General features: G+C 36.3%; 1 protein-coding gene across 1 annotated transcript in view; it reads right to left on the bottom strand.

The window, feature by feature from the left end:
• Positions 1-13,546, bottom strand: part of LOC124357456 (beta-1,4-mannosyltransferase egh) — a 124,796-nt gene that overhangs the window by 104,573 nt on the left and 6,677 nt on the right. The window contains exon 2 of the mRNA XM_046809278.1: positions 10,364-11,175. Coding sequence (XP_046665234.1) covers positions 10,364-11,167 — 804 coding nt within the window. The 5' untranslated portion in view covers positions 11,168-11,175. The remainder of the gene's footprint in view (positions 1-10,363; positions 11,176-13,546) is intronic.

The following is a 13,546-nucleotide window of genomic DNA, read 5'->3' as shown; positions in this document are numbered from 1 at the left end:
CAGGATCCGAGTATAACGAGGTTAGAGGGTGTGATACAACCAGCCACAGCTGTACAACGCTACTACTTTAACGTGTGCTCAATCTACTTCTGACAGATACCAGGATCCGAGTATAACGAAGTTAGAGGGTGTGATACAACCAGCCACAGCTGTACAGCGCTACTACTTTAACGTGTGCTCAGTCAACTTCTGTCAGATAGAGGATCCGAGTATAACGAGGTTAGAGGATGTGATACAACCAGCCACAGCTGTACAGCGCTATTACTTTAACGTGTGCTCAGTCTACTTCTGACAGATACAAGGATCCGAGTATAACGAGGTTAGAGGATGTGATACAACCAGCCACAGCTGTACAGCGCTACTACTTTAACGTGTGCTCAGTCTACTTCTGACAAATACCAGGATCCGAGTATAACGATGTTAGAGGGTGTGATACAACCAGCCACAGCTGTACAGCAATACTACTTTAACGTGTGCTCAGTCAACTTCTGTCAGATACGAGGATCCGAGTATAACGAGGTTAGAGGATGTGATACAACCAGCCACAGCTGTACAGCGCTATTACTTTAACGTGTGCTCAGTCTACTTCTGACAGATACGAGGATCCGAGTATAACGAGGTTAGAGGATGTGATACAACCAGCCACAGCTGTACAGCGCTATTACTTTAACGTGTGCTCAGTCTACTTCTGACAGATACCAGGATCCGAGTATAACGAGGTTAGAGGATGTGAAACAACTAGCTAGAGCTGTTGAGCGTTACTATTCTAATTTGTTCTGTATACCTCTGACAGAGATACCAGGATCCGAGCATAACAACGAGGTTAGAGGGTGTGAAACAACTAGCTAGAGCTGTTAAGCGTTACTATTCTAATTTGTTCTGTATACCTCTGACAGAGATACCAGGATCCGAGCATAACAACGAGGTTAGAGGGTGTGAAACAACTAGCTAGAGCTGTTAAGCGTTACTATTCTAATTTGTTCTGTATACCTCTGACAGAGATACCACGATCCGAGCATAACAACGAGGTTAGAGGGTGTGAAACAACTAGCTAGAGCTGTTAAGCGTTACTATTCTAATTTGTTCTGTATTCCTCTGACAGAGATACCAGGATCCGAGCATAACAACGAGGTTAGAGGGTGTGAAACAACTAGCTAGAGCTGTTAAGCGTTACTATTCTAATTTGTTCTGTATACCTCTGACAGAGATACCAGGATCCGAGCATAACAACGAGGTTAGAGGGTGTGAAACAACTAGCTAGAGCTGTTAAGCGTTACTATTCTAATTTGTTCTGTATACCTCTGACAGAGATACCACGATCCGAGCATAACAACGAGGTTAGAGGGTGTGAAACAACTAGCTAGAGCTGTTAAGCGTTACTATTCTAATTTGTTCTGTATACCTCTGACAGAGATACCAGGATCCGAGCATAACAACGAGGTTAGAGGGTGTGAAACAACTAGCTAGAGCTGTTAAGCGTTACTATTCTAATTTGTTATGTATACCTCTGACAGAGATACCAGGATCCGAGCATAACAACGAGGTTAGAGGGTGTGAAACAACTAGCTAGAGCTGTTGAGCGTTACTATTCTAATTTGTTCTGTATACCTCTGACAGAGATACCACGATCCGAGCATAACAACGAGGTTAGAGGGTGTGAAACAACTAGCTAGAGCTGTTAAGCGTTACTATTGTAATGTGTCCTCTGCATACCTCTGACAGCGATACCAGGATCTGAGCATGACAACGAGGTTTGAATAAGGAGGCTCTCAGTTATAATGAAGAATTTGAAACCTAAAAAACATACAATCGTTCTGGGATTTCGTACCAAACACACACACACGCGCGCATGATAATTAAAATATTGTGATTAAAGCTAATTGGCAAGTTGCTTATATGGTTATATGGCAAGCGAATAGTTGGGCTATATCGCGGTTGTTAAGTACGATATCTCCCTCATTATAAACTTCATTTTACACACGTGTGCAAAATATTTATATAAAATAAAAGTAGCAAACGAATTTTATCAGTTAGTCAACAAAACAAATAAATCACATTTATTGATCAACACATAGACACATTGTGCCCTTTAACAAGGGAATTCAATTTAATAGTTTTATGTATACTACAAATGACATACCTCCTGGTAATTTGGTAGTACCACTCGAGGAAGTGTTAGAGTCAACACAGACTATGAGCGGTTAGCGCGGCGAGGATCCTGTGTTTATAGTCGTTATCAGACACCTGCAGTCTAGTCAGTGTCCTTGAGCCAAGGTCACCGATGTCAGAGTTGGCACAGGCTATGACAGCGTGCCGTCCGCATCTACGTTTCTGACATTTCCCTGCGCTTAGCCTTATAATGTAGATCTTTGCCATTGTCAATTTGTCTACTTTTTCAATCGCAATTAAAAAGTATGTTTCACGATAGTTCATTTCACGTTTAGACTGCAGTAAGGCTTTGATAATCGTTGCGAATAGCTGGCAACAAGCGCACCCAAAACACAACTTTGTCTCTCAGCAAGCAATGGAAACCATAATCTACACACCTATGTAATTCTAGATATAGTGTTGTAATGCAAAATGTGTGACGAATATTGTCTATATAAGGTGTTCTATTAAATCAGTCAAGTGGTGTAGGCAAAGGTGTTACACGATATGAGCACAATAAACTATTTGAAACATTGTTTACCAAGTAATTATATTTCCCAACCCTAGTTGCGAGTTACGTTGTGAATAGAACAAAGAATCGTTGGACTATCAAACTACACTTCAGTATCAAAATAATGGTATAATACTGTTTTAACAAATTTCTTTAATAGAAAAAGTGTACGGTATTGTTTTGGGAATATTGTTTCTACATTTACTAAGTCAGAAAAATAGTACAATATGTTGCAAAATTAGTCAAGCCTACAAAATGCCAAACGAAATTAAAATACAAAACACTACAACCAAGTGATGTAAATGCCATCGGTAGCTTCTTAACCTTCCCGTGAAATCGCAGCTGGCGCTAACTTAACAATTAACTTACCTGTTGCTTATATCAGTGATTACTTTACTTTAATTTTCGATACCCATTTAGAATGATTTATATCATTATGAACAAGTACACACATAGTCGTATTTGTTGGGATAAACTCTGTGATGATTTATTTCACGATAAGGACGAAGACTTACTATTTTTTTAATTATCAAGAAAAACAATATTTAGTGTTCTATACCATTTATAGTTTGAGAAGCCTTTAGTCATTAAGTAATAAGTATGTCATTGAGTAAATTACTCGTAAACTGAAATGAAGACATTAAAAGGATATTTTTTTAATTTCCAGTACGACCGGATGTCTGTAGCGTCATTTGACGAACTTCTGGGGTTAATTACCCCATGCACAGCAAAACCAGAGACAGTTATGAGAACAAGTGTAGAAACAGTACAGTACGTAACAACATTACGATAATACACTAACATATCTTATATTAGTAATATTAAAGCTTTCATGTATAATGTACATACATTTTTGTACTATTACTTTGATTCATCAAAACGTATTTTACCTTGTATATATTAGTTTGGGTCGTAGAGACGGTAAGGCCCATTCTACACGAACGACAGAAAACGTGACCGTTTAATCGCCCAGTCGTTAGAAAATGTCGCCTATTCTACACATACGAGCGTTTTACTCCGCGCCGTTGTGGAGGGGAACGCGACATATTCTAGACTTTCGACAAAACGTCTCATATTCGCAACGGATCCCTTTACAAGTTCGGTATGTAACTGTACCAATTAACGCTATTACATTTGTTGAACAAAAAACGTAAAAAAGGGCGTTGGAGGGTACACCCGGTTGGTGTGAATCACTTGAGCTTAGTGGGGGTTTCATCTCAACTTCGTAGAACATCGGAGGTATCCTGAGAAGTTTTCCAGTACTACCGGATGTCTGTAGCGTCATTTGACGAACTTCTGGGGTTAATCACCCCATGCACAGCAAAAGCAGAGATAGTTATGAGAACAAGTGTAAAAACAGTACAGAAACTTGTGATCCTGAGGAAATGAATTATTTATTGACTAGAGTACTTTCTTGGCAAAATAAATATGTGGAAGAGTGTAAATAATGTAAAAATGTATATAATCCTGTGGGAATTATAAAAAATGTATATCCATTTAATGAATAATGGTTTACTGTAATGCGTTGTGTTTCAACCACCCTTGATTATTAATTTTAAAATATAATGAATATTACGTTTTTCATCTCCGGAAATTTAAGCACAATCAAAATTGATATCCCCTTGGTAATAGAAGAAGAGCAAATGCGGACTCACAATTCGCGAGCGTGTGGTCAAGAGGACATGTATTACAGTGCATTCTCTCCTGAGCAATATTACAACAAAATTATTTATTTTGTTATAAATAGCTTAGGGATTATTCATAAATCTTGCCTTTTTCATCCCTGTTTTACATAGAATCCTCCCCAATGTACTCGGTCACCAGTCGGCTCCGGTAGGTCGGACGCTTACAAGTCGGTACTTGTAGGATGATACACAAACTCTTGCTTTCGACACGCGTTCCAGTTCGTCAACAAATGCGTTCACAAAGTCCCGGGGAGACGCCCATGTGGTACGCTCTGTGACTTTGTGACACACGCGTTTTTGTCGCTCGTGTAGAATGGGTAATTTTTTCATGTTGCGGACAAGCAGCGCCAGCGTGGGAACGTCTGCGGTTCGGCAGTGCACACTCTAGAGCTGGCTATTCTGCTACACCACCGCGGCTTCCACTATGAGCCGTCCGGCTTGGCAGAATTCAATCTATTCTATTCTTGGTTAGTCAATCGGCGAATAGACTCCAGTCGCTCAATAGATGTGAACGTTGACACATAAGTTAGTTATTTATATCTCCTGTCTAGAACAAACCAGCAGTGTGGGATACAATGTTGGAATTATACCACGATAGAGTTGAAAAAGAAAGGAGCCTGGTTCATTGTCTGTGAACAGTTCTTCAAAGGATTTAATGAGACGTCCGAACAAGAAAGAAACGAAGTAGTTAAGCTTTACAACCGCCAGAATTTCAATGGGAGGAATTGCCAGTCGCACCTGGTGTCTTCACTTTTGTCACTGAGTTAAGTTTCCAGTTCATCATATTATTTTATGAAATTGTGGTAAAAAGCCTATGATCATCCATTTTGCTTGGAGTTACTGAACCATCTAGATGAATGTGCATCCAGATTGAGACTGAGCCCCCTTGACACCGTACATGTGCGTAGGCTACTGAAAGCTAGAGCATTCCGAGACTGGTGTTAGCCAGTGCAAGTACCGCGAGCGCGTAGGACACTACCCATTCACATTTCGCATCCTCTTGTTCTGGTTAAAAATTAATAGAGCTTAATTACTACCATATTGGTGGTTTATACTTATATCTTTGCTTAAGGATGCTCAAAACTGTTATAGTTGTAATTAGTTTTATTGTAACACATTTATTTCATATCAGGTACAACCCTTAAATATTCTGCATTGTGCTTATTTTGGTGAACAGTTCCTGAAAATTTCACTTAACATATCAATGAGCTGGCTATTGATATTTGTATACACGTGTAGATGGACCTCACCGACAAGTGTTGTCAAACTTTGTAAGTCCAAATTATTATTGGAAGAATCAATTAAACGCTATTACGACTAAAACTCAAAAATAATCTTCAATAGGAAGGCACAAGAAAAGCTTGGCTGGACTTTGTAACCACATGAGATACAAAACTACGATTAACGCACTTCCGCCCTTTGTAAGCCATGTGGCCCCGCGGCTGGTCGAGGCACTCACTGCCTCCACATGCCGTCACCAGCAAGTGAGGACTTCACTTACTGAAAATATCAAGTGTTCAAAACTGCAATAAGATTTGCTACAATCAATAATCTTTTATTCGTTAATTGCAATGTACAGTATGTACAGTATGAACACTTCAACATAATAAGCAAAGTTACAAATAGCTAACATACAAACAAAACACTTATAGAGTCCCAGGTCAATAAAAGACATTAGCACCACAAAGTCCTTGAAACAACCTTTAAGTTTGAAACAGTTTTCCAGCTCTCAATTAAACTTGACACGACACAATGCGGCATATTGGACTTGGTGCAATTGTAGTCGCTGTCTGCCAGCCTTGCCAACTCCCGCGTCTCGCCGTATTGCACAACGTCTACTTCTTCTTGCCGTGTTTGTGTAGCAATTATCGAATCAAGTATGCACCACTCATGTCAAGATCTACACGTTACAGATAAAGTAAACAAATATAAGGTGTATACCCGTTAGCTCTATTCAGGAATATTCGGCGTTGATTCATATAGCGAGCTCGGTTCCTCTGATGAGATGTCTCTGGTTAGCAAAGCCGATCACAAAGGTGGCTGACAAAATTCCTCTTCTGTCTGTCTGTTCACACAATATCTCGAGAAAGAACTGATCTATACTTGCAATTCTAAATGAACCTTTGTTTCTATAAAGGCCAAGCGAGTTTGATGACGATGCATGCATGTACCTCTATAGGAATTTGCTAAGCCTAAGTGCAGAGGTAAACTTTGTAGCTATGTGGTCCTGCGTCCAAGGCACTGCTTCCACATGTCTTTATCAGTCAATCAATAATGCTCTAACTGATTAGGACATGTTCAAATTGTATAAAAATGTACTGACACACATACATACACACAAAAATACATGATCGAGAACGAAGTACTACCTACTCAAAGGCAAAACAACCTTCCAGGTTAAAGAAATATTTTAAAATTACAACGAAAGATTTATTTCTGGCTGGTTTTTACCCTAAAGATGAACCTACACTGGGTACAGCAAAAACCGATGTCATTATATATCTTGTCAACCCTACGGATGTCCAAGAGTGGCACATACATAACCAAAAATATTAACAAACTGTGGTGAAAGGGTGGATCGGTTGGTTCAGTCTACTGTGGAAGATGATTGTTGAAGTGAGTGGAGCTCCCTTATTGCTAACGGCTGTTGCTAGCCTGGGACATGAGGGAGTGCTGTACTCTGTCCACTTTGACTGGATCCTGGAACAGTGCTGGTCTTCCTTTTTTACCAAGTATTGAGGCTGAGACATGGTGCTCAGTGCTCGCTATCCCTCCTCATGGGATCTTGACAGAAGGCGGCTCCTACCCCAACTTTACCCATCCTGAATATCCTGTCACTCCGGAAGTAAAACCACAATCCTTTTAGGACTAAGTGCAATAAGAGGTTTATCAGTACTTGTGTTTAAGGATTCAAAAATTATGAAACAGTTTTCCAGCTCTCAATTAAACTTGACATAATACTACATATTAGTAACTTGTCCTTGGCACAACTACAGTTATTGTCTATGCAGGTCTTGCCAACTCTCTATTTATCTGAGCGTTAGAGTAGCCTTACTCTGCAGAATGATTTGGCTTATTAATATAAAGTTTGCATATAACTTCATTTCTAGATAGGCAATTTCATGGTTGATAATTATAGCTGCACTTTGTGGAATATTGTATTTAAGTAGAAGCATATTAGTAATTAAGTAATTTCTATTTACTGCAAGACACTAAAATTAAATATAAAAACAATAATTATTGGGAACTATATTTTTATCAAAATTATTATATGATATGTTTAGAAATGCTCAAATTATAACATGCAAGGAAGGGATACCCTACTGCTATTTATGATAGTTTTTTTTTTTTTTTTTTTTTTTTTTTTTTTTTTTTTTACCTCATGACAGTTATAAACAGGTATTTCAATAAAAACTAAAATGTACACAAGCTTACCATTACATAAATAATAAAACATATACTCCAACACATAAATTATGATAAATGAATTTCATCATGCACATGCATTTACACTCGCAAACAGCAGTCAGTTAGTTCATAGTTCATCAGTTGTGCTCGATAACGTATATTCATTTATTAAAGAATCCTGTAAAAAGTCAATGTACAGGGGTTAAGCCGCAATAGCATTTGTCACATTTTACAAAATGAGCCTAGAAAATGCGACGCAGTTAAGAAAAGCTCTCGTAAAATTACAATGAATGCAAGAAAGAACAACTAACCATGAAAAGTATATAGAATTTTTTAATCAGTTTACAGTGATACAAATATTGTTTTTTAATAATACAAAATATCCCCAATATTCTAGGCCTCTCTTACATCTGTACTATGAAAAGGAAGCTATTAAAAATGTATACACTCAGATATTGTAATCTTGACTTTTCTCGCCAAACTTGGCTTAGGTGGAATTTTTGTGGTGGTGCCAAAAATTGAACTTTGTTTTTCTGTACAAGTATTCATATTGACACTGTCAAGTAAAAAATAAAATAAAATTTTAGTGAAAAGTGCTGTTAAGTTGTTGAAATTTTGATTACTAGGTTTTCCCATCCATGGCAATGTAGAGGATACTCAGTTTACAAGAGTTTTGGGCTTATTTAGAGAATCATTAGCCCACTGTATGAAAATTACTCATACCTCGTACAAAAGATTGTTCACACCAAAACAAAGCAAACATGTTAATGACAACAATTTGTAGTGCAATTGCTATTGGTGCTTTTAGTTGTGTGATTCACTACTACAGACTAAGTGAATAAAAATTTGATGCTTTCTATATATAATAACACCAGAACCTGTGTAGCAAGCATTTCTCTTATTTGTTCTAGTGTTATTACCTTACTAAATGTATTAGTATTACTAGGTATGAGTTTGCCAATTAACGTGTTGTGTAACAACCTTTGCTGAAGTTGCATGCAAAATTTAAAGTCTTTAGCTCATTTCATTCTCTTGGTATACTACAGTTTCTTGACAGACAGACAGACTGTTAAACCGAAAATAAATTTTCCAAACTTCTCTGGCTTCAATAACCAGGGATGGAACTAAGAGGAAGTACTGGGGGCATGTGCCTTCGAGTGGTAGGTTGTGGTTGCAGCAAAATGTAAAGTGGAAAAAATATTAAAAAGGACCTTTTAATTTAAAATTAAAAGGGGCAATTCACTCAATACGTTATGTTATACTATAAATACATTTGTGTGTGTCTATACAATTTTCTTAGCAAAAATTCTACTACTGTTTAGCAAAAATGTTTGTCTTGTAGCACTTACCATAATCATATTCCGTAAAAATTAAAATAATACTTGTCTAAAAACAGTCTGCAGTTCTATAATACTTAACCTCTAGAACCAATATTTACAGTAATAAAATATTGTTAAAATATTTAAAACCTCATTAATCAAATGATTTTTGTTAAAAGGTTTTATTAAAAGCAGTATGATTAAAAATGTTTTATTTTATTGTGAAAATATACAGAAAACAGTCTTATCTCAGTTTAAAATCAAATATAAAATTAGTACAATAGTTGTATGGTTATTTTTAATAGAACAAATGACTTTTAACATCAGTTTATTTAAAAAAAAAACCAATTAAAACCTACCAACATCATTCGATCTATAGGCTTCTTTGTTTTGTAAACAGCAATGTCTCCATTGAAATGGACGGTATATTATGGAAGGTATATTAGCACCTTCAATAGACAGTTATTTTAAAGTTATTTCAAAGTTATTTTAGACATCATAAACAAATTGCTTAAATTGGTTATGCTTAACCTTTCACAAATGTCTGATATTTCAAAATAAAATCTGGCTATAACATAACCTCAAATCTCAAGTACTAGTTACAGACGCCAAGACAAGACGTTCAGAAGTGTACAATGTACGTTTCTGTTCATGTCAGCCACGGCGCTGTAGTATCAGTATCTGAACTGCTGTTATAGCAACAAGCATGGGTGTTAGTTGAAAAAGTACGGATAACCTAGTTTGAACACTGATCACAAACTGAGCGAAAATCACGGGAGTTAAATTAAAATGTAGCTTGTTTATTTATGCGTCTAGAAATAAATAAAATTGTTTATAAATATTAAATTTAAGTTTTATGTCGGTAAAAACGAAAAATAATACCTTGTTTTGGCACTTTTCAACCAAATTACAATTTCGATCATTTATAACCAGGAAAACTAATAATCCTATTAACCTCCCAAGTGGTAATTAAATAACTTTAAAGTGCTGGAATGTTTTGAAGCAAAATATATGGTTTCTTAAAAGCCACTTTTTAGATACAGATATACATTCAAAGATCATGTGTTATATATCATTCTTTTCAGAAAAGCGTGTTTTAGGTTACAATTACATACAAAATTTATATAATTATATACATATGCTATAATATAATGTCTATTGGCGGCACAGCACAATATCTATCTAATATATAGTACATATATATATATTTTATATATATATATATATATATATATATATATATGATACTAATTCATATCAATTAAAAACCAGTAAATAAGAAAAAAACCTACCTGAGTAACAACATAAGATCCTTTCCAGCTGAGTAGAGGCTTGTGAAACATTGAAAACTGCATTCGTAACTTCCCCATATCATCAGCAACTCTGAAGCTGTCTGCCAACGTAGTCACCCAGTTCACAACATGTTCATTTGCATATGTAATTAGTCCTTGGCCAAAGTGGTGTTTTCCCTCAAGTACAAAATTAAGAATTCCACGAACTGAATTTTCAGTGAGAAGTGTTTCCTCATCTAAGTGTACAATCCAGTCATTGTCAACTAAAACGTTGACACCATCTTCTAAACAATACTGAAGGGCTCGTGCCTTGAAAAGTGCCCCACTTTTAGTTTTATATGTTGGAGGAACTACTACTTCTCGTGTTCGTCTATGAATTGGTAAGTTGATAGATTTATCAGTAACAACTTCAATAAGAAAGTTTTCCAGTCCAGCTTGTGTACATACTGCCATGTTCCTTTCAACATTAGCACGAACTAACTGAGGGTAGTCACCTCGAGTTACTATTCGGATACAAATAAAAGGGGCTAAAAGAGGTGAACCCTTTAACACAACTTTGTCTGGGAAGGCATTGTACAGTGTGAGTCCTGCAAAATTCAAGAGGACCTGGGGCAGTGAGAGGAACGTTAACAATCGAAGCATGTACAGCACAAAAGCACCCAAATATCCGTATCTTTCCCATGGATCAAAGTTTAGTTCACGATCGGACGTTAGTTTTACACCGCCAGTAAAAAGCTCAAAAAACACAATAAGAGTGAAGAACAGAAGGCAGTGGAGGAAATGTTTGGACTGGCTCGTCAGCATATCGAAATCTGAAAAAAAACCAAATACATTACATTGGATCAATTGGAAAATTGTATATTTACTTAAATAAGACACCAATAGTTTAGGAGAATTTTTAAATATTTTTCATTCCCTAAGAGAATAAATAAACATGTAACAATCACAAGTAAATGGGCAAAGTTGGTGGCTGCACAATCTTAGGTGTCGAACTTAGGGCCGGGTGTAAGTGATAGTACAGCTTCAAGTCTTATGTGCACTTTTTATCAGTATTATTGAACTTCTACTGAGACAAGTCCTCACTATTCCATTTTATAAAGCCTTTGCACACATTAGTGACACCTGGGTATGGTTAGAATAAGACTTAAAAAGAGTGCAGCCTTTCCTTAAAAGTGTTAAGCGAAATTAATATTTAGTTCCTTTGTACGTACAAAGAGCTTTTATATACAAGCTTATATGTATTATGTATGTTTTAGATGGCATTATGTCTGTAATTAAACACTAGTATAACAAAAATATTTAAATAAAATCTTCATGTAACATATTAATGTCAAGCATAGTATGAAAAATAGATTTTCGATCACAAGGTCCAGACCAACACTAAACCACTAAAGAGCCAACTCCTGACTAGCCAAATTTAGTTTTATCCTTATAAAAGGGTCACAGAGGATATCCATTCATGATATGAGTCTGTCCGGCTGCTTAGCAATCAAGGGATTGGTTTATTACTATTTGACTTGCAAAAACAGCATGGAAATGGTTAATTAAAAACCATACTTACCTGGGAAGTGAGCATATAAGTATAAATATAAGCATTCTATATGGTTATTTTGTTGGAAAAAATATTAAGATGTTTTGCTCACAAAACAATTCCCAAATTGTTATCTAACCTTTGATTAATAGTAACACCAACAGTATGTAGCTAGGAAATTTATCTAACAAGTAGTTTACTGAACGTAAACTGTCTTATATGGATTGGCAGCTCTTTACAAAATGGTAGGATTGAGAATGGACAAAATCCCTTAAAACCATTTTATTAAATAATGCTTCCACTTTATATCTTAAGCATCTTATTGAATTAGTAATGAGGCAATTGAAAGAGGAGCCATAAGGGTAGTAGTTATGAACCTAACTTTAGTTATACATAAACTTCACTCTCTAACAAGAAAGAAAAACTAGAATTTTGCAGAAAAATAAAAACTTAGAATAGAGCAGTGGTTCATACGACTTTATAGCCTCAGAGCCAATTTGTATTACATTAGCACAAAACCTAGTTATTCAAGAAATCTAGAGAAATTTCTTCTTAAAAAGAAATCAATCATCAGCCATGCTTATAATTTGGTAGGGATCAAAATAGGACAGTATTAAAAGGGTATTCAATTAAAGTCGACTCTCGATAACTCGAATTTCAAGCTGTTTTCTTTGAGTTACGTATAGTTCGACTTAAGAATAGTTCGAGTTATAGAGGTAATATTTCACTAAATTCGACTTACAGAGGTAATTCAACTTACAGAGGTAAACAAAATAAAATTCGAGTTATAGAGGTACAAATAAACTATGTTTTTTATTCCCTACATCCTTTACAAAACTAATGTATGCACTGTAACTACATACAGCATTTGTACTTACTGTCACACTGCAATTCATATGTACATACAATTCAAATTTGAAAATAATCCGTAACCTTCTTCTGCCTACGGCTTTTTTCAGAATTTAAGTCTATAATGTTCTCAACAACAGCAGAGAACACGTTGTCTGGTACGTCACTTGATTGTTCTAAGTAGCTACATAAAGTGTTCACTACGGCCTTGGCTTCCTTGGTTGTGATGTCCGGTGGCTGCTCCATGCCGTCGTCATTGTCATCATCAGAGAGGACATCTTCACTTGTTACAGTTGCGATGATGTCTTGGTCCGATAATTATCCGTAGACTGAAACACCCTCGTCGACATTTGCAAAATCATCAAAGTCTAAATTCGGGAGCTCGTTATTTATCACGGTCCACTCAGCTTCAGCGTTGGGAAGTCTCGGTTCTAGTTCATGGTCATTGTCACTTGGAACATCTTGGTCCCTATCTATTGCAAACCCACACGACTTAAAACAATTGACAACAGTTTGTTTTGTTACACTTTTCCAGCACTTGTCAATCGACTGCATGGCTTGTAACAGGTTGATTGAACACTCCTTTCCGTCTTCAATATCAGCCACAAATCTTCTTACAACTTCAGTTCTGTAAAGAACTTTAAAATTCTTAATAATGCCCTGATCCAGAGGTTGTAATTTTGATGTCCTATTTGCTGGTAAAAACTGAACCTTTACCCATTTGAGCTCAGGAATAGTGTTGTGAGCACTGCAGTAGTCAATGAATAAAATAATTTTTCGCTTCCCTTTGCCCATTTGCTTAT

Source organism: Homalodisca vitripennis, chromosome 3 (genome assembly GCF_021130785.1).
Source record: "Homalodisca vitripennis isolate AUS2020 chromosome 3, UT_GWSS_2.1, whole genome shotgun sequence".
NCBI classification, from domain to species: domain Eukaryota; kingdom Metazoa; phylum Arthropoda; class Insecta; order Hemiptera; family Cicadellidae; genus Homalodisca; species Homalodisca vitripennis.
The sequence above is the reverse complement of the archived record's forward strand: the minus strand, read 5'-3'. Positions and strand labels throughout refer to the sequence as shown.